At 38.0% G+C, this 12,639-nt stretch overlaps 1 protein-coding gene across 3 annotated transcripts; it reads right to left on the reverse strand.

The window, feature by feature from the left end:
- Positions 1–280: 280 nt before the first annotated feature.
- LOC110940842 (protein fluG) lies at positions 281–8,774 on the reverse strand. 3 transcript variants are annotated; one of them, XR_004892956.1, is made up of 18 exons: positions 8,511–8,774; positions 7,225–7,371; positions 6,441–6,680; positions 6,291–6,358; positions 5,898–6,016; positions 5,581–5,686; positions 5,251–5,503; positions 5,121–5,169; positions 4,789–5,054; positions 4,536–4,708; positions 2,447–2,567; positions 2,313–2,365; positions 2,089–2,218; positions 1,819–1,968; positions 1,551–1,742; positions 841–1,073; positions 621–763; positions 281–528 (listed from the first exon to the last, which is right to left on the reverse strand). XR_004892956.1 is itself a non-coding variant. In XM_035990201.1 (18 exons), the coding sequence occupies exons 1-18, from the start codon at positions 8,664–8,666 to the stop codon at positions 466–468; spliced, it is 2,658 nt and encodes an 885-aa protein (XP_035846094.1). In that variant the 5' UTR covers positions 8,667–8,770; the 3' UTR covers positions 281–465. The 3 variants fall into 3 exon arrangements, 2 of the variants coding, with proteins under 2 accessions (XP_035846094.1, XP_022038109.1); XM_035990201.1 differs by having other exon boundaries at positions 1,823–1,968; positions 8,511–8,770; XM_022182417.2 differs by lacking the exon at positions 7,225–7,371 and having other exon boundaries at positions 1,823–1,968; positions 8,511–8,768.
- Positions 8,775–12,639: the final 3,865 nt, after the last annotated feature.

The following is a 12,639-nucleotide window of genomic DNA, read 5'->3' on the forward strand; positions in this document are numbered from 1 at the left end:
CCAATCAATACCTGAACCCTACCCAGACCCGAAAATAGGGTATTCTAATACCTGGGTACTGAAAACCCAAACCCAAACCCTACCTGAACCAGGGTACATAGGGTATAGATTTTCTTACCAATACCCGGACCCGACCCAAGTATTAAAAAAAACCCAGTTTGTGCACCTCTTAACTTGGATCCCTTTCAAGCTTTCCTCTCTTTCTAGCAACAAATAAACTAAGACGTGGAAACCAAATAACCAATCACCAAACACCATCATCACAAACCCTATTCATTAGTTGCCTTATTAATAGATATAGATATAGATAGATATTAATTTATGTCCATGATACCTAGAAAAATCTAACATCTCATTACGTTACAACAAACAATGTTGATGGAAAATTGTCTCATAAATTAAATCACGTAATTCAAACATGAGGTTAAACATCCACCGATAGTACGAATCCAAACATGAGCTTTGTTAGTACTGGTATATCAGTTTCTTGTACGCATCCTTATTCTCAGAGTAGTACTTGATTTCCGCCTGTAAAACAAGAAAACACACACATTCACACAACTCAACCGCTAGAAATAAAACCTTAACCCCCTATGATATGACATGAGATGTTACGTTACCTTGCGAACCCCTTTTATCGCAACCAGCAGTTTTTCTCCTAATAAAGCTTCTAAAACAGTGTCTTTTGCAAGAGCTTCTACTGATTCTGCAAGAGAGACCGGCAATCTTTGGAGTTTGTCGCGTAGTATATCAGGATTCTCATCTGTTAGGATTCATACAAGAATGGTGTCATGGGTTGTACTTGATTCAACTCGTTTAGGAAGGTGAATTCAGCCTTACCAACAGGATCAGAGAGAGAAAGATGTCTGCGAAGACCATCGATTCCGGAAGCAATAACAGCAGCAAGAGCCAGATGCGGATTTGCACATCCATCAAATGCTTTGATTTCAAAGTTGCTGACAATTCCGTCGGGAACGCCAGGTGGACATGCAGTTCTGATGGGAGCCTCTCTGTTTTCTTTACCCCAGCAAAGGTAAGCTCCACTCCATGTATTGGGTTGTATACGATCATAACTATAAAATAAGAGTTAAATGTCATTTTAGTCCCTGTGGTTTGGGCCATTTTGCCAGTTTAGTCCAAAGGTTTCATTTTTCTCCTATGGGTCTAAAAAGGTTTCACCGTTGCCATTTTAGTCCACTGGGTTAACTCCATCCATTTTTTCTGTTAATGAGAAAGGCAATTCGGACAATTCGGCCATATAAAATGACCGAATTGCCCTTCTCATTAACAGAAAAAAATAGATGAAGTTCTAGAAGGACAATTCAGCCATATAAAATGACCGAATTGCCCTTCTCGTTAACAGAAAAAATGGATGAAGTTAATCTAGTGGACTAAAATGGCAACGGTGAAACCTTTTTGGACTCACCAACGAAAAATGAAACATTTGGACTAAACTGGCAAAATGGCCCAAACCACAAGGATTAAAATGACATTTAACTCATAAAATAAATACATACATATATGTGTAAAATAATTGGGAAAATTGAAACCTGTTTGGGAGTGGTGCTGTAAAAGCTAAAAGTGATGGAAGATGGTGTAGAACACCAGCCATGAACTCTTCCCCAATTTTGGACATTCCATGACGTGACGACGACCTATCAGAAGCTGCAAATACATTTTCCCCATTTTCGGACAAACTTATGTGCACATGTGAACCCGATCCGATGTCATCTAATGCATACCTGATTCGACAACAAATACAGCAGCATTCAGAAAGATAAAGCGTAAGCGATGTTTTCCATCATGCAATAGCAGTACCTACTTTGGCATAAAAGTAGCGAGCAACCCATGTTTCCTTGCAACAGATCTAATAACTTCACGGGCATAAATCAAGTTATCTGCAGCTTTGGTACACGTTGTGTAACGTAATGCAATTTCAAACTGACCATTGCCCGCCTCTGCATGTAGCTGCATTACCAAACAAACATCATATAACTCCTTTTGTATTCTTGATAACTTCCATAATGCCTTAATGATTTTGATAATTCAAAAGATAACGGTTTGTATATACATGACTTTTCTAATTACCTGTTCTACATCAATATTAAGGAAGTGTAGTGAATTAACAACTTCATGTAGTATAGGTGAAGCAGCATCAAACGAAGATGTGGCACAGTAACGTGACGTGTCAAATGAAACCCATTCTTCTTGACCATCCCTGTGTAGTAGTAGTAGTTTATAATACAAGTAAAAGATGACATGTAGAAATGGAATTCAGAATACACAGTTACATCAAGATAATTTCATAATACCTTAACTGACTCTTTAATAGATAGAATTCATTTTCAAATCCAGCGTTCATTTCCTGGATAAAAGACAATGTATTTAACATAATTAAGCATAATACAAATTTCTACATTTAAGGAATAATGTATGTGATTATTACCAAGTTAAATTCTTGTTTGAGAAGTTGTGAAAGTCTCCTTAGTGTTTCTCTTGGGCAATAATCCCACACTTGACCAGGTTTTGAGTGCATGTATGCCAAAACCATCTCTTCCTGCATCGCCCTGTACACAAATGCCAGTTCAGAATTCAATTTTATTTTTGGATTTTTGCTATTTTTCCTTGTTTGGCATAGAAAATAGTTAAAACGCGAGGGGACAATTTCAAGTATTTACCATGTTTAGGGCCATGTGAAGGTTATATGTTTTATTGAGATGATTTCTACAATACAGCGTTACACACGTATACAGATACATATCCAAGAAACCTTATGGGCTTAGCTATAGTAGGTACCCTCTAATGATGCTAGCTCTAATATATATTCAAACACTTCCCTCAAACAGGAGGAGCAAACATATCGAATACTAAGTTTGTTACATATATATTTAACAGAGTTATCAAAAGCGAGCGCTTTTGGCGCCTAGGCGCTTTTTCTGGGCGATTCGCATTTACTGCGCATATAGTTCCCAGGTAATAATAGCGCAGCTTAATTCTTCCCATGCGTAATTAATGATTTATGCTTTTTATTTTTTTTTTAATTGGTAATTTCCACTTTTTCTGCAGTATTTTTCAGTTCGAATTATCAAATTATTCAGTTCAAATTATCAAAATTATTCAGTTCATGTTATCAAGATTATTCAGTTCGTTTTATCAAGATTATTCAGTTCGTGTTATCAAGATTATTCAGTTCTTTTGGCTTTCAAGTTTTACTCATTATTACTTTAGTGAACCTTTTGTTTTCGAGTTTGACCATTTTGGTTTTAAATATTTTGTTATCTGAGACTTTTTAAGTGCTATGAACATTTTGGTTTTAAGTATTTTGTTTCAGAGACTTTTTAAGTGCTAGTATGAACATTATTGTTTTGGTTTTGAGTACTTTATTCCCTTAATGAACTTTTTAATTTTTTTTATTTAAGTGCTCTTTTTTTTTCTCGGGCCCACACTTTTTTTGCGCCTATCGCCTAGGCACTTTTTTTCTCGGGCCCGCACTTTTTTTCTCGGGCCCGCACTTTTTTTGAGACTATGCGCCTAGAGTGCGCTTCGCGCCTTTAATAACTATGATATTTAACTCTAGAACATGTAAGAATTTTGTAAAAGCGCCGAGTGGGTTTTTTTATTAAAAAAATTGAAAATTTAGTTTTTTTAGCATATATATATAAAAACACTGAATTTTCAAAAAAGAATTATAAAAAAACCACTCGGCGCTTTTTGGTTTTTTTGGCTCAAAACGTTCAAAAACATGCAACTTACATTTCCTAATTTTTTTAGAAAAAAAAAGTTTGTTACATAAGGTTTTCTTAACTCAAGTGGGTTTTCTCTATATATCCAGAATTAAAAAAAAAAAAAACACGTTGCGAACCGCAAGACAAAAAACAATGTATTACACATGTGTAAATACATGATATATTACACAGGCGTAATAGTACGTTTTTTTTTTTTCCAAAATTTTTATTTTTCGTACAAGTATATCCAAAAAAATAAAAATTTTGGAAAAACAACGTACTATTACACATGTGTAATAAAAAATGCCCTTGCGGACCGAACCGCAAGCACTTTTCCTTGCGGTCCGCAACATGTTTTTTCAGCAGTTCTTTAGTTTTCTCATGATCCTCTTGCTCTCTCTCTCTATATATGTGTGTGTTCTAACAAAGGTAAAAGAGATGTTTTCTTGAGATGATTTATATAATACAATGTAACACATATATATAGACTAAGATCCAAGAGCCTAACAGGCTTAGCTAATTGGTCTAACCTATAATGACAGCTAACCCTAATAAATATTCTAACATGCCAAATGTTAATAATCTTAAATGCACACACGTATCCGAATAATCACAATCATACACACATACAAATAATATTAAAGATGTCCCGGACCCCGGTTGATGAACATGGCTTAAATAGCCTTCCAACACACACAATATGTTTTACTGGGTAGGTTTGGGTGTAGTGTTCCCGTTCCCTATCACCATAAGCATATTTCATCAAATAAAACATAAGTAACGCGATAGCAACATACAATTAGTATTTACCATGGGATTTTGCATCTTGTTGACAAATCTGGTATGAGTCTGATCTCACCAGTTCCTGTGAGATTAGTCTCATCAGCCGGACCATCCATTGCGGAACTCATGCCCATGGAGGCACAGGTTAGACCTAACCCATTCTCCTTCACAATACTATCGAACCGTTTTCGAGGGACAACCTGAGTGCCATGTATACAAACTCAACGCTTTAGATAATAAAATATAAAGAAAAAAAGGAAAGCGTTTACTGTTTACTTACACGGCATCTGTGTTGTCCCGAAGCATCTACCCATAAAACACGAACAAGCACCACATCTTGTTGGGTAGAGTTAACCTCCTTTCTCACATCATTATCCAACTTTAATAAGGTATCAGATCTGACAGCAGTACCAATCCCGTAAAACTTTTTTGCATTTTCAGCAAAGATGTCGGCAACAGCTTCAACAGCTTCATCAATCGAAAGATCACCATCGTTGCATGCATCCCGTAGAACACTGAAAACAACGTCACGTGCTCTCTTTGCACCTGTCAACTTAAGGAAGTTAGTTGACTTTACCATCAGTCAACGTATATAGTTGTGGTTGCACAAACCTAGGTAAAACGTTTCCGGAAATGCACATCCATCAGTGCTGAACATCACCTACATTTATCATTTCGACTCATCGTAAGTCAAATTCAAAGTGAAACATAAAACAATGAGCTTCATTAAACAGCGCATCACCTTCTTTAGCGGCGCAAGCTCCAAAAGCTGTTTGAGTGATGATATCATGCCATGAACACTCAGCTTTGGAACTGCCAAACCAAAATCAAGGTACACCTGATGATAAACAGATGCCAAATACGATGCTTCCCTTGAAAAAGGGTAGGATGCATGTAAAAGCACTATTCTGCAGTCCAAGAATCTACGGTCTTCAAGAAGATTGCGCAGATGAAGGGGATTAGCCTGCCTCAAATCCAAATCTTTGTCTCCAAATCTAGTAGTCAAACTCCATTCATTTAATTTCCTACTTAAAGCACTCTAAATTCATTTGATTTTTGTCATCTGTCTTACCCTGTATGTATCTGCATGGGCCAGTCGAAACACAGAGCCACCTCCAAACTACGCACTATGATATAATCGATAAGGTGTTTGTTTGTGATGCGTACAGGACTTCCAGCTGGGGTAACAAATTTCATAAACGGGTCAAACAAGAAACATAGCTTGAAAGGAAACGTGTTGAAAGTTGCCCAAAATGTATTTTTAATGCATAATATCTGCTTAATAAGATGTTAAAAAGTCAGACTAATAGAGTTTCTGTAATCATCCTTGACAAGATAACTACTTTTTCACGGTGACATCTGGCAACTGTAGCAACAGGGTAAACTCACCAAGCAAAACTTGAGCAAGACCCTCGGCGGCCTCTTTCTGGGTGACATTTGGGTTAATTTCAAGGCCACTGCGATACGCAGCTATGGTTTTTAGACCAACCACTTTGGTGGCATCTGCTGTGACAGAAAATAAGGATAAGGAATTTACAAGCTTTTAGACCATGCGTAGTGGTCAAAAAAGTGGGCGTTTTTTTGCCCGATAATGCCCAACCACGCCCGACATCCCCCCCCCCCCTTCCCCGGGACACCCATTTTAGAAAACGCTCCATAATGCCTCATTGCTGACTGACTGCCACATGGCGCAAAACGCCCAAGGGTGGGGTGTTAACCACTACACATGGACTTACATTTATACAAACAAAAAGTTACAACTGGGGTATCGAAAAAGGATATGACTTTAATCGTGCTAAGAAACTATCAGTAAATGTATCCATTGTCCAAGGAATCCCATTTTTTATGCCCTGATGAAGGTTTAACATAGATAAGCAAAAGAAAAGAGGAAAAATATGATATTTCATGGGTGAAAGAAGGTTTAATTAATACTTGATCAAGAATATCCTCGGCTAGACGCTCAATCCTAAGTATTCTACCAGCACAAGGCAAAATATCTGTGCCAAGCATCTTATCTAACACCAATCCATCGTCTACGAGTACAGTAGAGATTCCTGCAGCTTTGAAGCATATTTTTGTGATTATTTCAATTCCAGAGTCAAGTCTATATTGTTGGACTCCTTCAAGAGATAAGTCAGAGCCATAGAGACGAGCAATGTCCCTCAGGCTTCTCTGCAGATGAAGAAGACTAGTAATTATTAATTATTGGAATATTGGATTTTAATAATCCCAACTGTTCTTGGATTTTAATAATCCCAACTGTTCGCCGTTGGCCGCCAACAGTCCCAAGTTTAAAAATAACCACTGGCAGTCCTAACTTTTAACATATTGGCCTCCAATGGACACTGACAAACAAAACTCTAACGCCGTTAGTCTATGGTCGCCGGAAAAATGTATTTTGGCCAGAAAACTCACTTTTGGCCGGAAAATTCAACATTTTCGTCCTGAACCTCTTTGTAACCTTATTATGGACCTTTGGGAACCTTTTTCTAGTAAAAACCTCAATTATTAAAGTCGCCGGAAAAATCAACTTTTTGGCCAGAAAACTCAACGTCTTCATCCCAAACCTCTTTGTAACCTTAGATCGGACCTTTAGAAACTTTTTTCTTGACAAAAACGCTTTTCCGGCGACCGGAGACTAACGACGTTAGGATTTTATTAGTCAGGGTCCATTAGTGGCCAATATGTCAATAGTTGGGATCAGTGGTGGACTCACCTTATGGGGTGGGTGGGCGGCCGCACCCCTTGAAAAAAAAATTAGTGGTATTTTTCGCGAAAAATCCCGACCGCACCCCTTGGAAATTTTCGTCCGCATCCCTTGAAAAATTCCGACCGCACCCCTTGGATATTTTCGTTCGCACCCCTTAGAAAAAAATGTTAGGAATTGATATAAAAAAAATTGTGAACACGGATTGTAACCCGATCAAATTATGTAAACAAGTTAGCCCACTAACCTCTTTAATAAAACTTAAATTCAATCCATCAACCCCAATAACTTAAAACCCATTCAAGCCCAACCCAACTACTAGTTTTGTTAAACAAAATCAGTCCACATAATTAAAAAAAACCCAAATCGCTGCCACTTGCCAGCGACTCCCGCCCTCCCTCTGCCTCACCAGCATAATTCCGGCCGGCGGCGACTACAAAATTCCGGCTGCAAACTGGTTAATTCAGGCCGCCCCTGACAGGTACAAGTTTTGTTTTGTTTTTTTTATTTTGATGTTATGCGATTTTGTTCAAGAGTCGTGAGATAATAGGATTTTAGGATGGGTTAAAAAAGTTTAAACTTTTATGTGTTTTTGAGGTTATTTGGGGTTGTTCTAGTCTTTATAGTATGGGTTTGTTGTTTCTTAATTTCTTATTAATTATATGATTCTAGTATAGTGTTTGAAAAGATGAAATTCAAAAATTGAACTTAAATAGGTAATTCGATTTGTTTTGATGTTTTATTGGGTTTTTTCAATAGAAACAGATATATATATTTGTTAAAAAGGTTTAAAATTTTATAAGTTTTTATGTATTTTTGAGTTGTTCTAGTATTTAGTTGGGTGGTTTTGTTGATTATATGATTGTTGGTAGGTAAATAACAATTACTAGGGCTTGAAATTCAAATGGACCTCACCCGATCTGATTGATTGTTAATGTGATAAGAAGTTAGGAACTAAGGTTTAAGTGTTTGAAAATTAAAATGGACCCGATCTGATTCGACCCGCTATGAAACTTTGTTTGTGTTTACTTGTTTTACATGACCTGACCCGACCCGATCCGACCCGCTATGAACCGGTTTTTTTTATATAGCTAGGGGTTTAAAATCTTTAAAAAAATTCCGCAACCCTAGGAAAAAAATCCTGGTCCGCCACTGGTTGGGATTGCCGGTAGTTATTTTTGAAGTTGAGATTGTTGGCGGCCAACGACAAATAGTTGGGATTATTAAAATCCCATATTCCTTAATTATTATATGAAATGAAAGCAATAAGGAAGGGAAGAAGATTCGGCGTTGACCTTGAAGTTAAGGGTAGAAGGAACATGAGCTAAGGCTTTCCCGGAAGCTTCAGAAAAACAAGAGAGGAAGGGAAGTGAAGAATCCAGAGCCACGATGTTGTGAGCGTGGCCGTCCACCAGTTCCGCCCTCTCAACCGCTTCTCGTAGCTCATCCATCACCAACACTAACTACTTCCTAACCTAGATTACAGTGATGAACTATTTCTAGGGATGGGTGTTTTAGTTTTTAGAATTTTTCTTGCAGATTTTATGGTCATTTAAAGCATCATGGAATTTAGAACATGAGGTATGGTTCTATTTTCCACGTCTTCACCTCATTTTTGTTTTCAAATAAACAGTAAATTTTCATTTTAGTTCTTGTGTCATAAATTAATTAATTATATTTTATTCTAAATAATTTTTTTTCTTTTTTGAGTTCTTTAAGTTTTCCATTTGAGTAAACTGCCATTTTAGTCCCTGAGGTTTGATCACTTTTTTCACTTTAGTTCAAACTTGAAATCTTTTGCATCTGGGTCCCTGTGGTTTTACTTTTATTGTCATTTTGGTCCAAAATGAAATCCCGTCATATTTCTCAAATTAAATCATGGTATTTTGTGTTTTTCCTTAGGGGCAAAATAGTTATTTCTTCTTTATTTTATTTAAAGATTTTATTAAAACAATAATCTTTTGTGGGTCCCACCACACCCCTACTTCTTTTTCTACATCCTTTCTCTCTGTCTCTCTCATTCCATAACAACCACCATTCATTACCACCTCCACCCCACCACCATCAATCTCCACCACCGCCACCATCTATCTCCACCCCCGAAACTCTCCTTCACCCTGATTTCAGAACTGAACCATACTCCCTTCACCCTGATTTCAGAACTGAACCACTAAATCAACAACTAAAATCTTCATAATTGACTAAATTAAGCTAACCCAGTTCAATAAATCACCCACAATTCAAACACAATATATCTAAACATGAAAAAGACTGAATTTTAAACAAGAATTATAAATACCCGCATCTCACTGTTGCCTAAGAATACATTGAATAGCTTGCGAAACACTTGACCCATGGGTTCCAAGATTCAATCAACTTTCTTTTGATTGTTTCGATTGTTGTTCACTTTTGAGATGAAAGTGGCTCAACTATCAAAACCCTTTTGTACAGTTGATGACAGAGATCAGATGAAGGGTTGTGTGGATCGAGAATTGCAAAAGAAAAACGAAGAATTCGACACGCCGCCCCTGCATTGTGCCACCGGAGGACGTCGGAAAACCGAATCTGTCGGCTCCCATTAATGGTTACTACCGCACAGCTCTGAAATCAGGGTGAAGGGGAGTATGGTTCAGATCTTAAATCAGGGTGAAGGGGAGTTTCAGGGTGGAGGTGGAGATAGATGGTGGCGGTGGTGGTGGAGATTGATGGTGGTGGAGGTGGTGATGGATGGTAGTTGTTATGGCAGGAGAGAGACAGTGAGAAAGGAGGTAGAAGAAGAAGTGGGGGTGTGGTAGGACCCACGAAAGATTATTGTTTTAATAAAAGATTTAAATAAAATAAAAAGAAATGACCATTTTGCCCCAAAGAAAAAGGACAAAATACCAGGATTTAATTTGAGAAATATGACCTGATTTCATTTTTGGACCAAAATGGCAATAAAAGTGAAACTATAGGGACCCAGATGCAAAAGGTTTCAAATTTAGACTAAAGTGACTAAACCTCAGGGACCAAAATGGCAGTTTACTCTTTCCATTTTATTGTTATTTTGATCACGTTACCTAATTCAATTTGTTTTTAAGTTAAGTCAGAGGCTTATCTGTCATTTTACCCATTTGTTTTTCTTTTTTATTTACTCCATTTACTTATTAAAAAACAAAAACATTATTTTATTATTACAAAACTTACCCCACCCTCCCCCCCCCTCTATAACAACCCTTCTTAAAATATTTAGAACACCCCTAAACGCCCTAAAATAAACTTCGTATACAAAAATAGGCCCTAAATACCTTTATTTTTATAAAAATTAAATAAAAACAAGTTTTAATGGTCTCTGGCGGGCCGCGAAGACTTAGTCTTCGGCTTACGTGGGGCGCGAGCGAGAGGACAAACGGCGGAGCCCGGAGCCGCCACGTGTCACACGCGTGTCAAGGCTATACCAGTGACTGGTCAGAGCTAGGGCCTACCCGACCTAAGTCGCGAGGCGCGAAGGCCCCTTGTGTTTCCTTCGCGGAGCGCGATAAAGTGTCGATCAGACACTATAAATAGAAGGCATCGGCCTTCAGTCCCAAATTCGCTCATTCTCTCGATCTCTCTCTAAATTTCTGCAATAATAATAGTAATATCGGGCATAATACCCCCTTAAATATCGAAGTTCTGCCTCGTTGTAAGTATTTTAACCCCCGGTTACGTATTAGATACGCTGCCCGATTGATTTAGTGCTCCGTAACGGCTGTTGAGGCTCTGCCCGACGTAGTCGTTGGAGTTCTGTCTCGGGGAGGGTATAACTAATGTAAAATTAGGTTATTATACTAACGCGTGTGCATTATTTAAAATTTATAGATTATAACCAGGAAGCCACAGAAAATTATCTAAGATAGCAATGTGAGTATTCCTCCTTTTTGCAAATTGTTTTACAAATCCTCAATGTTTTAAATTATATTTCACAGTGATTGAGTATTTGTATTCTACAATTATCGTCGGTATGTTGGGGTTTTGTATACCAAACTGATAAACACCGATACCACCATCTCTGAGTAGGCCGCGGCCGCCCGCCTTCCGAGGCAGGGGTCGGGGTTGCGACAGAAGATGGTATCAGAGTCACAACCACTGATTTCAGCCACAGAAGTGTTTTGCTGACACCAAAATTTTTTCTATTATGTTAGGAAATTATCTATGGAATTACGTGCATATTTTATTGTTTTGTGTTATTTGACATTTTGTTAGTTTACAGTATGAGTGACCAAGGACCTTCGGACGCTTACCGTCAACTGTCTAGTTCACCTAAGGACGAAGGAACTTCTTCCCAGCCTACCCCCTCGGGGTACTCAGCTGACACTGAAGAAGGGATCTTTGTATTTAAGGCACAGTCCAAAGAACCATTCCATCCCAAAAAGAGAGGATGGTTCAGTCGGGGAGCGCACGAGTGTAGAAAAAGAATGAGAAAGTTGCAGCAACAGCGGGCCTTAGCAGCGGCAAATAGAGAAATGAATGCTCAAACCCAGGATATACTCAATATGAGATTAGCTAATTTTCACATATTAGCTACCACCGCCGCGGATCCAAATTTAGAACAACTCATTGCACCCCAGCCGTTACCACTGTTTCCCACACAACCTATGGAAATTGAACTAAACCCAGTAGACCAGATCCCAGTGCCTGCTTTTGACCCAACTGAAATCCCTAGAGTACCAGCTCCAAACCCTTTAGCCTATGACCCATGGAACGACGACCACGGGGATTATCAAGAACTTTACCCAATTGAGGAACCCATGCAAAACCCAGTAGCACCCTATGCCAACCTGGACCTTCCAGATCCATATTGGGATAATGACCAGTATATCAGGGAAATCCTAGAGAACCCATACCCACACGAAGAACCGATGCCCCAGTTTCCTGACCCAACACCAGCACCAGCCCTACCCATGAGTAATGAGAATGTGCAGGAACTCCGAACGTTTGGTGAGGAGTTGTTAGATGAAAGTGAAATGATAAGACAGGTAGGTGAGAGGCTCGTTTAGAAGTATGACGAGCGCAACATGCAATTTTGGATGAATCCCTATCAGTAATAGTAATAATATATATATATATATATATATATATATATATATATATATATATATATATATATATATATATATATACACACACATATATGTTTGTAAGTTGAAAAAAATCCCCTAAAATAGATAATAGCTACTGATGCATACTAGTATTGTACTTTTAATTCCAGTTACAGTTTGTAATAGACGCATATATATAAAATAGAGTAAAGGTCGCAGTGTACGACGGTTTTGATCAATGTGCTTGTTGTGAGATTGTTTGCATTAGATATTGTCTTGTGATATTAATACATGGTAAATGTTTACAATCCAGATGGACAACGAAGTGAATCAAGAAAATCCGAATAACGATAATAACGGAAAC

This window comes from Helianthus annuus, chromosome 5 (genome assembly GCF_002127325.2).
Source record: "Helianthus annuus cultivar XRQ/B chromosome 5, HanXRQr2.0-SUNRISE, whole genome shotgun sequence".
Lineage (NCBI taxonomy): Eukaryota > Viridiplantae > Streptophyta > Magnoliopsida > Asterales > Asteraceae > Helianthus > Helianthus annuus.

Bases quoted from the DNA above. Each gene is read 5' to 3' on its own strand.
- LOC110940842 (XM_035990201.1), bottom strand. From the start codon at position 8,666: ATGGATGAGCTACGAGAAGCGGTTGAGAGGGCGGAACTGGTGGACGGC. The intron at 4,709-4,788 runs GTAAGTAAACAG...CATGGCACTCAG, and splicing joins CGGGACAACACAGATGCCGT to GTTGTCCCTCGAAAACGGTT. The intron at 2,568-4,535 runs GTAAATACTAAT...ATTTGTGTACAG, and splicing joins ACAAGATGCAAAATCCCATG to GGCGATGCAGGAAGAGATGG.